The sequence below is a fragment of the Mytilus edulis genome, chromosome 6, assembly GCF_963676685.1.
Source record: "Mytilus edulis chromosome 6, xbMytEdul2.2, whole genome shotgun sequence".
Lineage (NCBI taxonomy): Eukaryota > Metazoa > Mollusca > Bivalvia > Mytilida > Mytilidae > Mytilus > Mytilus edulis.
In genome coordinates, this window is record NC_092349.1 from 74,064,729 (window position 1) to 74,077,855 (window position 13,127).

At 31.4% G+C, this 13,127-nt stretch overlaps 2 protein-coding genes across 2 annotated transcripts in view; one reads left to right on the top strand and one right to left on the bottom strand.

Moving 5' to 3' along the window:
- Nucleotides 1-10,933, top strand: part of LOC139528391 (switch-associated protein 70-like) — a 58,852-nt gene extending 47,919 nt beyond the window's left edge. The window contains exons 4-11 of the mRNA XM_071324361.1: nt 1,035-1,181; nt 1,990-2,098; nt 3,037-3,209; nt 5,471-5,533; nt 6,299-6,465; nt 7,511-7,709; nt 8,667-10,368; nt 10,819-10,933. Of these exons, the coding sequence (XP_071180462.1) occupies nt 1,035-1,181; nt 1,990-2,098; nt 3,037-3,209; nt 5,471-5,533; nt 6,299-6,465; nt 7,511-7,709; nt 8,667-9,905 (2,097 nt within the window). The 3' untranslated portion in view covers nt 9,906-10,368; nt 10,819-10,933. The remainder of the gene's footprint in view (nt 1-1,034; nt 1,182-1,989; nt 2,099-3,036; nt 3,210-5,470; nt 5,534-6,298; nt 6,466-7,510; nt 7,710-8,666; nt 10,369-10,818) is intronic.
- LOC139528393 (electron transfer flavoprotein beta subunit lysine methyltransferase-like) overlaps nt 1-13,127 on the bottom strand; it is an 83,296-nt gene that overhangs the window by 54,085 nt on the left and 16,084 nt on the right. The window lies entirely within an intron of this gene.

The window sequence follows — 13,127 nt, forward strand, 5'->3', positions numbered from 1 at the left end:
ATGTTGCCTAGCAACGGTTAAAAAATTGGTTCTTGCCCCTCTTAAGTATGAATTAAGCTGTTGTTTGAAGATTTTTCTTTCCATTTGGTGTTTCATTCCAATATTTTTTCATATACATCTTTTTTTATTCTTTACAAATTCCGTATTGAGCATAGCAACACAAGTGTTGTTTAGCAACAGCAAAACATGTTTGAATTAAAGCCAACTACAAATCAATAAGTCATTTTATTGAACAAATTAAATTGAACGCAATGCAGATTGTCTGTTTGTGAACATGTTTAGTTAGAAATGAAAACTTAGTTCAATTGTAGGTCACTACACGCTGATCAACAACTAAGTTACATAACAAGTGCATATCAACCATGCAATAATAGGTTCTTTATATTTTTATAAGTATGAGCTCAGTTATTTTTTAAGAATATACTTCCTAATACGGTGTTACACTATAATATAAACATCTAGATTAAAAAGGTTTGGAAACTGCCATTTTTCTGCCCTTTTCCAGAATCTTGAGGTCTTTACAGCAACAGGGCATAATATCAACGGAAGTTGAAAAATCTATTAATGTTTACAAAAATATAGGTTTTAAACTTTAAAAATAATGTATTATATTTAATAGCAAGTCACTTTTAATTTGAACGAAATTAGGGGGCCGTTCTCTGATGCTTATCGTACCTTGTCCTTTCTAAAGACCGCAATTAATGTCTCCCATCAAACACCGAGGTCATTCTCAATGATTGGGTTTTACCATGATGGAGCACATAATTACATACCATATTCTTTTTTGTTGTTATCCTTGTAATACAACTGCCGAAAGGCTATAAAAGTCCTAACTTGATACAGTCACTTTTTAATGGACCAACATATACTGTGCCAATCCGCACACTAATGATATTTATTACTATGAATCCTGGAGTCAACGGACCACAACGAATGTTGCTAAAGATGTGTGAATTCATTAGTACATGTTATTTTCGAAGATATAGGTTACTGTATAATTTCGTCTGTATTTATAAACAAATATATGTTTCTAGGGAAGCTTATTTAAGCGTGGACACCAAGTTAAGAACTGGAAAGAACGCTACATGGTACTAAACCCAACAGAACTAAAGTATTATGCCTCAACACATCAAAAACACCAGAAAGGAACAGTCGTATTCAACAAATCACAGACTGTAGAGGTCAGTATTTACTCAATGATATTGCAAATCTAAACATTAACAAATCAGAAACATATGAAGGGAACTGTTTTATGTGATGAGCCTGACATAGTTGTGATTCGTGTCAACTAAATAGAGATGCAAACGATATGTTTACTTAGAATTCAAACTCAAAGTAGAAAACAAACTGACCGTGAATTCAATGAAAAAAACGACGATCATCCAAACGTACACAAAAAACAACATAGAAAACTAAAGACTGAGCAAAATATCAGAATAGCTTACACAACCTGACACAGACCATCAATACATGCCCAAAAGATATCACAACAAACTTGAAAAAACATCAACACATGGTCTGAAGTAAGGGAGGCACAGTTGAACCAGTTTAAAGAACAAATTACCTTTTTTTGTCTATTTTATCAAAACTAATTAAGGTACTTTTTTGTTTTAAGAAAACAGGGGCAGAAAAATCAAATTTGGATAGGAGAGATAACTTAAGTCATGCATTGCAAAAACAGTAAATATATTCTGTGAAATATGTCAGTTGGGTTTGAAACCTGAAAATGCTATTTCCATATTTGATTTTAAAAAAAACCTAAAATACACAACCTTCATACAAGACGTAAATAGACTTATTTATGACCTTCTATCAACTCAAAAAGGAATTTTTTGTATTTATGCGTATAAATGTGTAATAGTTATTAACCAAAGTAAAGTAATGAAATCACGAAAACGTGAATCATCCTACTTAAATTTTAAGTTCAAAATTTGAGCCCTTAATAAATAGATACATTCTATTAATTTTAATTGATTAATTAATTTACAGATATTACCTGATAAAGGTGGGAAACGTAACCTATTTGTACTTAATACACAACAGAAACCATATGAGATGAGTGCCACAGACTTAAAGACTAGGAATGAATGGGTTTCATGTCAGTATAATTAATAGTGGAAAACAGTAGGGTGTAGAAACTGTTCAGTTTTTTTTCAATCAATGTTTAGTACATTATTGAAATCATATATAACAGATGATGGCTTGGTATTTTTATGTCCAGTGGCGTATGTTACATGCATATCAGGACAAGCTATTCATAATGTGATATAAGAAGTTGAACCTTGTTTTTTTCAAGATTAACACACTATATTGTTTAACAAGCTACTTCAAAAGGTACGTTTGCAGCAAGACATCATGATGAAGCCCTACCAAACATTATAAGTCTCACTCGTAGCCAACCAGTCTCTATTCTTATCTCATAAAAGCCTTGTGTTTAGTGAAGAAGCAGAGCATAATAATTTTCATGTATTTAGTTTGAACAAACACATAACCTCCATTACTCGAAGCAAGCTGCATACTATCAGCAAACCGCCTAGGTGGTACCATTACAGATGAGTGATATGGAATAATGAAAAGGTTAAAATAAAATAGTAAAGTCAAAAGACAGGAACACTGCCACCCCCCCCCCCCCCCCCCCCCCCCCCCCACACACACACACACACACTTGACATGTGTAGATCCAAAAAGAAGACAACTTCATCAGAAAAGCAATAAAATGTACAAAATAACAAAAATGCCGAACTCTGAGAAAAATTCAAAATGGAGAGTCCCTAATAAAAAATCATCAAATGGCAAAAACAAAAGCTAAAACCCATCATATGAATGGATATCAACTGTCATATTTCTGACTTGGTAGTGTTAGTCTAATTGACTTTGATTTGAAATACCTGGAACAAAATGTAAACTTGAAATGTGTAAACTATAAAATTAAATGAGTATGAGAGAGAAAGAGATAGAAAGAGAGATTGATTATCATCTTGTCTCTTATAGTAGAAATGGCCTTTATCACAACTGTTATTTCAATTTGTATTACAGGTATACAAATAGCCTTAGAAAACTGTGAAAACCCTCACTATCACCATCATAAAGAATTATCTAAACATCGCAGACAGAAACGAAATATCATCAAGATGGAAAAAGAAAATGAGGAAAGAAAAAGACAAGAGGAGGAAAACTTACATAGACAGACAGAAGAAGGATATAAACAGGTAATACATAGTGTGGATGCATAAATGATTACAAGTTTATATCCAAACAAACTTTTAATATATTACCACAAAAACTACAGGTCCTTCATGAACATCCATCGACCAAAACCACATCTTTTAACATAAAATAACATGCCATACTACATGGTTGGATCAGAAGTCCTGAAAGACATGAATTTTATTATTGTATTTTAAGTATATATACACAGGTTAAAACTTTCACAAATTTGTGGTAAAAGCATTCAGTATCTATCAACTATCAATCGCTTCATGCACAAATTGATATAGGTTGAGTGCATGCCCCTCTGTTGGAAATAAGAACATATCTCCACTTAATTTCAGTTAACTGATGAACATGATGAAGAAACATTCAGAACTATTAAATTGTATCTTAGACTTGCGAGTGTCTATTTACCATCACCACTAATCAATAATATATGTAAACATATACAAAAAGTCTAGATACAATGTACATGAAGATAGAGAGAGAGAGGTATTGATGATTTTATACAGAGTTTTATGTAGTTTACTTTCGAAAAAAAGACATTCCAATAAAATGGATGTATCAGATAAATAAATAGCTAACAAATTGACAAATAATTAGATAACCGTTAGTCCAAAGGAATGTGTCGCAGGAAAAAAATAAAATATCCTTTCAACATGGTCAAGACGTCATAATTATTTGGCTTTGATGACCATTTGATAATTTGGGGGGCCAGAAGTAATTTTTTCCAATTGAATATTCATTTTCATCTGTTATGCTTATTTTATTCAGTGGACATACATGTGGACTGGTGGATATGATTATTCATTTTCAAAATCCTCCTCCCCAAAAAGTCAAAGAATAATCCCCTTTCCTTTCAACTTTATACCTATATGTACTACCTCTGTACCTTTGTCTTCAGATCTAATCCTCTTGCACCCTGTTTTTGTTGCTCTCGAGAACATAACTATATTAAGTTTAGCTTCTACAGACCCTTATCTGGGATCTGGGAAATGTCCTACTATAGTGAGAATTTCTTCTTACAATCAATAGGGATTTTTATTTGGGGTCAAAGTTTTGAAGATGTGTGGTAAGGGGAGTGGGGTCATTATGTGGTTCATAAAGTGTTTTTTTTTTTTTGGGTGGGGGGGGGGGGGGGGGGGGGGGGGGGGGGGGGGGGGGGGGTGGGGGTCAATAAATTTGAACATACCCCTCAGCTGATAAACAATGACCGTTCCCTAAGTTTAGCTTATACAGACCCCTCTACTATAGTGAGAATTTCTCCCTCGGTAAGGTTCCAGTTTTCATTATTTAAATCCGACTGAAAACATATGAAAAAGCATTCCGACCTGGGAGTCCTTGCCTTCACCTTAGTCCAAATAATTATGACGTCTTGAAAGGCTATTATAATTTTTTTTCTTTGACGCCTTACTTCGACGTCGAAGTAAGGCGTCAAAGAAAAAAATTATAATAGCCTTTCAAGACGTCATAATTATTTGCTGTGATAAATCTTAGTGTCAAGAGACAGATTATTCCAATGGTCCACTAAGAACAAATTTCACTGACGGCTAGAAATGTTTGCTTATATATATACTAATGCTTACCTTTTCTTTGATGCAAAATATCCAAATGAAAAGAAATGATAAATGTCCAGCTGCAGCTGGCGATATACGATGACCTAATTTTGGGAGAAAATATAAAATAGAGAACTCTATCAAAATTTCACGGAGCTGAATTTCCGGATTATATAAATCGAACGTTTTGAAAAATCTCTCAGGTTTCCCACACAAAACGAAGGTGTCAAGTTAGGAATTTTGAAACAAAAAGATCGTTTCAGCGATACAGGCCTAATTTATATGTATGTTTATGTGCTTCGTGTCAACCTCATTTAAAAGTTTTCAAATAATACACTTCCGCCCGCCATGATCCAGTAAATATATATTTTGTTATAAGTGTAGTTAAATACAGCATAAATCCACTGAAACAATTGGAAACTAGAAACACCAAATAATCAACATGTAGGTAGAACAGGTAGAAAAAGTTATGGAAACACAATATAAAATCAATTACTGGAACATTTAGTAATGGGAACTCCAGATAAGTAATATCTAAACAGTAAGTGATTGGAACACAATATAAAACAATTAACATGTAGAACAAGGAATACAGAGATGACCATTTGATTTTCAGTAGGGATGAGGATTTTGAAATGAAGTCAAATTCTTAAGCAAATGAGTGTAACTCTTGATCGTAATTTTCTTTCTATTTTTTTTTTTAGAGAGAACAGATGAATGAAGAGATGCTAAGACAGAGGAATTTGGAATTAGAGGAAGAAAAAAGAGTAAGGCTTTATTAACTTGTAAAAAAAGGCATTTCTGAGGAAACCATTAATTTTTTATATCAATTAGTGTGGATGACAAAACTCTAAATTTAGGAAATCTGGACAGGTCCACTTGTATGTCTGAATTATTCATAAATGAAATTTTACATGTCAGAAGAAATCATAAAGGAAACTTTCAGATGTCACCTAGTATCTGAATACATCAAAGATCTTAATATCAATACTACTGAAACTTCATATTTGTCTGATACAAAAGTACCATTTTTGTAAAAAGGAAAACATTATAATGATGATAGAAATTTTTCTTAAGGTGGTACTTAACACTGCAGGGAGATAACTCTGTAAAGTCAGCTAAACGTTTTAATTATGTTGTGTTGTAAAAGGAATATTAAGCTTCTCAATGATCAAAATTGGTGTTTGTCAAATTGCTATATAACCAGTGTATTTTTTCTGACAAAACGATTGGTTTAAAAAAAAATTATATTTATATTTTTATAAAAGTCTCAAAGTAAATACTTCGACAAAATTTTATGAAAATTAAACGAGCCAAATTAGTTTTAGTGAAAGTGTTGGATACCACCTTAATCTGAATTTGAACAGCGGTATACTATTGTTGCCTCTATTTGAGAATGTTTAGGCAGCCAGTTACTGTTAAGATAAAAGGGCTCTGATCATGAAAACACATAATCATTCATAAAGTATAACTTTGATTTATAAGCCATGTCCTTTATGTAAAATTTAAATATTTTTCCTTCCTCTTGTCAGCGAAGAGAACAATTAGAAGCACAACTTAGAGAACAAGAGGCCCTACGAGAAGCTGAGAGACAGAGGTTGCTGGAATTAGAGGCTAGTAAATCAGAATTAGAAAAACTACTAGAATTAGAAAGACAGGCAAAGAAAGATGAAGAGACAGTTAGAAGACTTCAAGCAAAGTAAGGATATATTTTATTTTATATTCTAATACATGTTTGACACTCTTCTTTTGTCAACAAAGCAAAAGTCTTTTTCTAACAAAACATTGAAAACACAATCTAGACCTCACAACTAAATTTGGAAAGTGAGTTGTACTTTGAACAATGCTGAAATAAAAAGGAACAATTGCGTAGGAATTGCTTGCTATGAATTTCTATCGATCTTTTAAAAAGATGGCCTAATGCAGATCTTATCTGTACATTTGAATTGTGAAACATTTGTTCTTTTAGCTCACACATGTTAAAAAAGATGTTGAAGATACAGAGGGCACATTCAAAACTCCTGTCAATAGAATCTGACAACAAGTCTTCAAAACACTTGTCACTACATAGAAAACAATAAAGACTGAGGAACACAAACCCCATAAAAAAAACTAATAGTGATCTAATGAGGGTTTGGATGGGGTTAAATGATTAAAGAATAATGCCCTTAAAAAATGAAGATTAGAGAATAACAGGCAAAAAAAATGAAGATTAGGGGTTAATTTTTTGAAGATTAGAGAAAAAAGGAGTGAAAATTAAATGTTTACAGAATAACAGACATCCAGACCCTCTCTAATGTGCTATTGAAGAATGCAAATGAATATAAAGCATGAAATGAAGAATACTGACATTTAGATTCAAAACATATTAAAATTAATTATAATGCAACATGATCTTTGTTTAGGTCACCAATTCAACATCACAATTGATGCTATAAAAACATATGCACAAGCATAGACAACTGATGACAGATTCTAGATGAATGATTTGACACTGTTTTCTGTCAGTTTCTTTAGAATGGGGATCACAAAAATATAAGACTGGCAACTTTGAGTTTGTTGAAAAGATACTATAAAATTGTTGATATTACATAGTTTCAATTGGAATATATGATAGAAGAAACAAATGTACATTGACAAATTAACCACAACTTTATAGAAAGTAAATCAATGCCTAAAAATATAATCAAATATCTCTAGTAATCTTCTTTATATATTGAACATATAATCTTTTTGATAACTAGATTACTTGATGAGGAAAGTGAAAAAAGACAAGAATTGGAAAAATTGAAAAGAGAACAAGAACAAATACTTAAACATGAAAGAGAGATGAGGGAAGGACTAGAAGATCAGAAGGAAGAAAAAGATCAAATTCTTCTAGAAGCTCAAGCAAAACTGTCAGAATTAGAAAATGAGAGGGTTGAAGCTTCTGAGAAATTAGAGGTATGGTTATGTATAATGAGTTATAAAAAGCTGGATCAAAAAATCATATTGTTTCAAACAGGAAGGGTTAGTAAGATTATAAAAATCTACCCAAAAAAAATTCAGAAGCCCCTTAACATGTCTTTCCCTTTGACTCTATGATATATTTATGATGATGCACTGACAGTTGCAAGATAATACAGTACATATATTTCCAGACTATAAGTCACAATATTTTGTCCAGATATCTGTCAGCCCCATCGACTCTGTAAGACTGTTTTCTTAAAGTCAAATTCCAAGTTACATATGTAAGTGCATATGAAATTTAAGATAACTATTTAAGTTCTAAAACAAACTAAAATTATTATAAACAGATAAATTCTCCAGATTTAATTATAAGGAAATTAAATGCCTTTAAAATCTTAAAAATGGTAAGTTATCTTCAAAAAATATACACATGGATATGTATTAAGCTGCAGATAAAAGTATGATGAGGTCAATTGTGTATTTACTTTTTGTTTGGAAATGACTGTTCATGGAGTAAAGCAGTGTATGCTTTCATTAATAGATGATAGTTTTCATGGAAAAGAGATGGATCTAACATTATTTTTTCCTATAATATTATGTTGCAAATATTTGAAATTTGTGTTAAGGCTTAAGAAAGCAACAACATTCTAACAAGAAATCGATTTTAGTAATCGATACTTGGTACCACAGAGCAATACTCAAATACCTGGGTACTCGCTGACATCCCTAATTAGTTGTATTTGGTGATAAGCCATGATGGATTGAAGGCAAAGACAAAAGAGTCATGATGTCAAAACCTAAATTTTTTTTTATACCAACTGATCCTATTTTTCCTAAGGAGGTAAACCTGAACACACAATCTTTACTAATGTTCTTCAATTGGTAACCTTTAAGCACATATATTTGTTTGGCCTTGTACACTTTCATACAACTTATATATTTTTTTCACAGAAAGCAACTGAAAGACTACAGGAAGCAGAAAATGAACGACTAAAAATGGAGGAAAAGGTAAAGTTATGGAAGAAACCTAATGTTGGGCTAGCAAGACCAATCCAGCCAACCAACAGACCGTTAATTAGTCACCGTGGACTTGGTGCCTTTTGTGCCACCGACTTTCTTAGAAAATCTCGCCAACAAGACAAACAGCGTGGCATGACGAAAAAGCAGTTAGACGAAAAATATGGAGAACATGTACTAGACATGTCCGATGAAGAAGAAAATGGTAACCATGACAATAAATCTCCAAAATCTAAGACGTTTAATGAAGAAATAAATACACAAAACTTGGATAACGTTATTGAAAATTCAGATGTAAAGAACAGTGCTACGGAGGAAAAATTATTTCCCCTTGAAAATCAACCACAAATTATAACTCAAACTATAACTGATGAAAATCAACAAGCACTGGATAAAGTAAGTGACAATTCAGATGAAAAAGTAGAAAACAAAGAAGAAATTAAAATGGAAGAACAATCTAAAGATTTGGAAGACAGGGACATGTGTTCACAAGTGATTACAAGTATTGACTGTAAGGAAGGTGAACTGGATATTGAAACTGAAAAATCCTCAATAAGTAAGGAAATGACACTAGAAAAAAATGAAAATATCAATGAAGATGATGTACAAAATCATCCAAACAACGATGCTAAACATAATCCAGCAATTGCAAAGGAAAATTTAGATGAGGAACTTCCGACTCATAAAGAAGGAGATGAGACAATGAAAGATGATGAGTCAGCAGAGAGCATTTCATCAACAAAGAGAGAAGAAAAAGTTGAAATTCATTTATTGTCCGATGATCAAAAAAGAGAATCATTTGAGCAGAAAGATGCAGATTCTGAACTTCAAATTCGAGGTTCATATGAAAACGTTACTATAAATTCCCAAAGAATTAAATCAGATGAAACGACTAAGAGGGAAAGTGATTGTTCAAATACAAAAGAAGAAAATGCCATAAACGAGTTTGAGGACTCAAGTGGGAAGAATAATACTGACCAAGACTCTTATTTATATGATCAACCAGAAGAAGAAACAAATGACAAAGATCTGTCTGCTTTTAGTAACCTCACTTATCAAAATATAGACATTAACACTAATAACCAGAAATCTGACAAGAGAGACAAAGAAGATGAAGACCCTAATGTGTATGACTATGTAGAAATGAAAAATGAACATTTTGAACAAAAGTAACATATTATCATATTTCATGCTTATATTATGCTATGAGAAGTTTTCTGTAATTATTTTAGTATACAAATTACCTAAGAAATGAAAGTACCTATTTATGTGAAATTAGTCGGCCAGTACTTAAAACCAATCAAGTTCCAGTACAATAGTCCATTTCAATTCAAAACATTTGACGTCATAACTTTATATTAATAATTGTAAGTAGGTAATTCAGAGACATATATAAGGTCATTTGGAAAAGTATAGATATGTTTATGAATGTATTACATGATAAATTTAGTAATGTGCAATATATCTATGTGTAAAAATCAAATAATTTCAGAATATAGAATCATTCTATTATATTTATTATAAAATCTGACTTGAAATAAGATTTAGAGGCTAATTCAAGAGATTGCATTTATTGTCAAACCTTAATCTTCGTAAATGCAAAGTCCAGAAAAATTAGTGCATGACAAACAAGAATGTGTCCAAAGTACATGGATGCCCCACTCGCACTATCCTTTACCATGTTCCATGGACCGTGAAATTGGGTAATAATCTAATTTGGCATTAAAATTAGAAAGATTATACTATAAGGAACATATGTACTAAGTTTCAAGTTGATTGAAGTTTAATTTTATTAAAAAATAACTTGACCAAAAACTTTAACCTGAAACTCCCACTTTCATTTTCTATGTTTAGTTGGCCGTAAAATTGGGGTCAAAAGTCTAATTTGGCTTAAAATTAAAAAGATCATATCATAAGCAACAAGTGTACTAAGTTTCAAGTTGATTGGACTTCAGCTTCATCGAAAACTACCTTGACCAAAAACTTTAACATGAACGGACGAACGGACGCAGGGACGCACGGACGGACGGAGGCACAGACCAGAAAACATAATGCCCCTCTACTATCGTAGGTGGGGCATAAAAAGTTTCTGGTAACATATTTATATGTTCAAGAAACTGAATCGGAAATAAGGGTTAAGACAATTTTTAAGTTCTTATTGTTTTGCAATTTGTATTAAATAAAGTACAAAACACTGTCAATATTTTATTCTCTTTTAAGCATTAGTTTCTTTAAAAATATTCTCTTCAGCTCAATGAGATCTCAATTATCAGTATTATTTTGTGTGCCCAAGTGGGTATTATGTTTTCAAAGTTATACGTTTTCAAGGTCAAAAGTAATTAATCAGCATTTCACCAATTATTTGATTTATGAATTCAGTGATACATAAAAGATGTTTAAATTTGACATTACTGACTTGTCGTTTTGCCACTGTAGCATCAGACATTTTTTTGCAGGTGTGTAAAATTTGGATCTTTCCTATTAAATATTATTTACAAAAAGTAAATTTGAAAATCGTGAAAATAAATTGCTGCGAATTGGGACTATAAAGGACTAAAGGAAAAGTAAAGTATAGACGAAAATAAGTTGGTTTACAATATATAATAAATAGCCAATTTTACAACGATCAAACAGAGACCAAATGATGTGGATTTGATCTGATGTGTCAAATAATGATAAACAAATAGAAATTAACTTGTGAAAATTCTTTGCTACATTTGATATAAAAAAAACACTAAAATATAGAATAAAATAAAAGATGATCTGTTGTATTTTAAAGTATGTGTATGTATGAAATTGTGTTTGATATTGTGTATGGTTGTGAGATGAACTGAAATCAAACATTATATCTAAACATCTTTTACTCTTTTAATTTTTTTTTATTTTTTTGATGTAAATCTGCATCTTACTTCAGATAGACGTACAGACTATTCATTATTAATTTTCTAGATATGTATCTATATCTAATGAAGTCTTTATATAAGAAAAGCATTATTTAAATTGTCATTCCTTAATTTTTATGTTTTATTCTATATATGTTTTAAAGTCAGTATTATATGAGATAGCTTTCATTGTGGTTTTTTAAATTAAAAAAAACAAGAATGTGTCCAAAGTACACGGATGCCCCACTCCCACTATCATTTTCCATGTTCAATGGACCGTGAAATTGGATAAAAAATATAATTAGGCATTAAAATTAGAAAGATAATATCATAGGGAACATTTGTACTAAGTTTCAAGTTGATTGGACTTCAACTTCATCAAAAACTACCTTGACCAAAAACTTTAACCTGAAACATGCACTTTCATTTTCTATGTTCAGTGGACCGTGAAATTGGGGTAAAATCTCTAATTTGGCATTAAAATTATAAAGATCATATCATAGGGAACATGTGTACCAAGTTTGAAGTCGATTGGACTTCAACTTCATCAAAAACTACCTCGACCAAAAACTTTAACCTGAAGCGGGACAGACAGACGAACGGACGAACGGACGAACGGACGAACGAACGAACAGACGGACGGACGCACAGACCAGAAAACATAATGCCCCTCTACTATCGTAGGTGGGGCATAAAAAAACCCACAAAAGTTGACCAAGTAAGTGTATTTTTCCAATTATTAACTTTCAAGGTTTACAGTTCAGAATTCAGATTCTGTTATAATAATGAGAGTATTGTAAAATAAATAGTAGCAATCATCTCCCCTGAAACTGTATAAACTCCCCTTAATCTTAATTCTGTAAAAAAATATCTAACACAAGGGAACATGATGGAGACTTAACAAAAACAATGGTCCTTACCTCATGAAGTGTTATGTTTTATACATAAAACTGAATATTGAAATTAAACATATGGAATGCAAGGATCTTCTATAACTTTTATAAACACAGCATTAATGAGTTTTGATATAGCATTACAAATGTATAAAATTGAACCAAGACAATAATTCAATTAATTGATATCAGGGAAAAGATTGTAAAAAATTGAAAAGGCTTTTTTGTGTGATTGAATGAAAAATCTCAGTATGGAAATGTATGTGTGTATTTAAAATGAGTAACATATTTTTATAAGCAAAACATGTACATGTAAATAAAAAAGATTGTCATGCAAAAGTAATTTTTTAACTAAATTTATGTTTTATATAAATAATTGTATTTGTATAAAGAATGTTTTATTTATTTTCATCATTAATAAATGATATAAAAATTAACTGTTGTTTTTTGTTTTTTTCATAATTTCAACAGATAGCAATTGCAGCAATTAAATTTAAAAAAAAAACCTCCACTACGACGAGGGCATAAAATTATACCACAAGGTCCACACATACTCATTTTATGAGAAAAATGTAGAATGAATCAACATTTCCTACATGAAACATAGTTAATTGCTTATT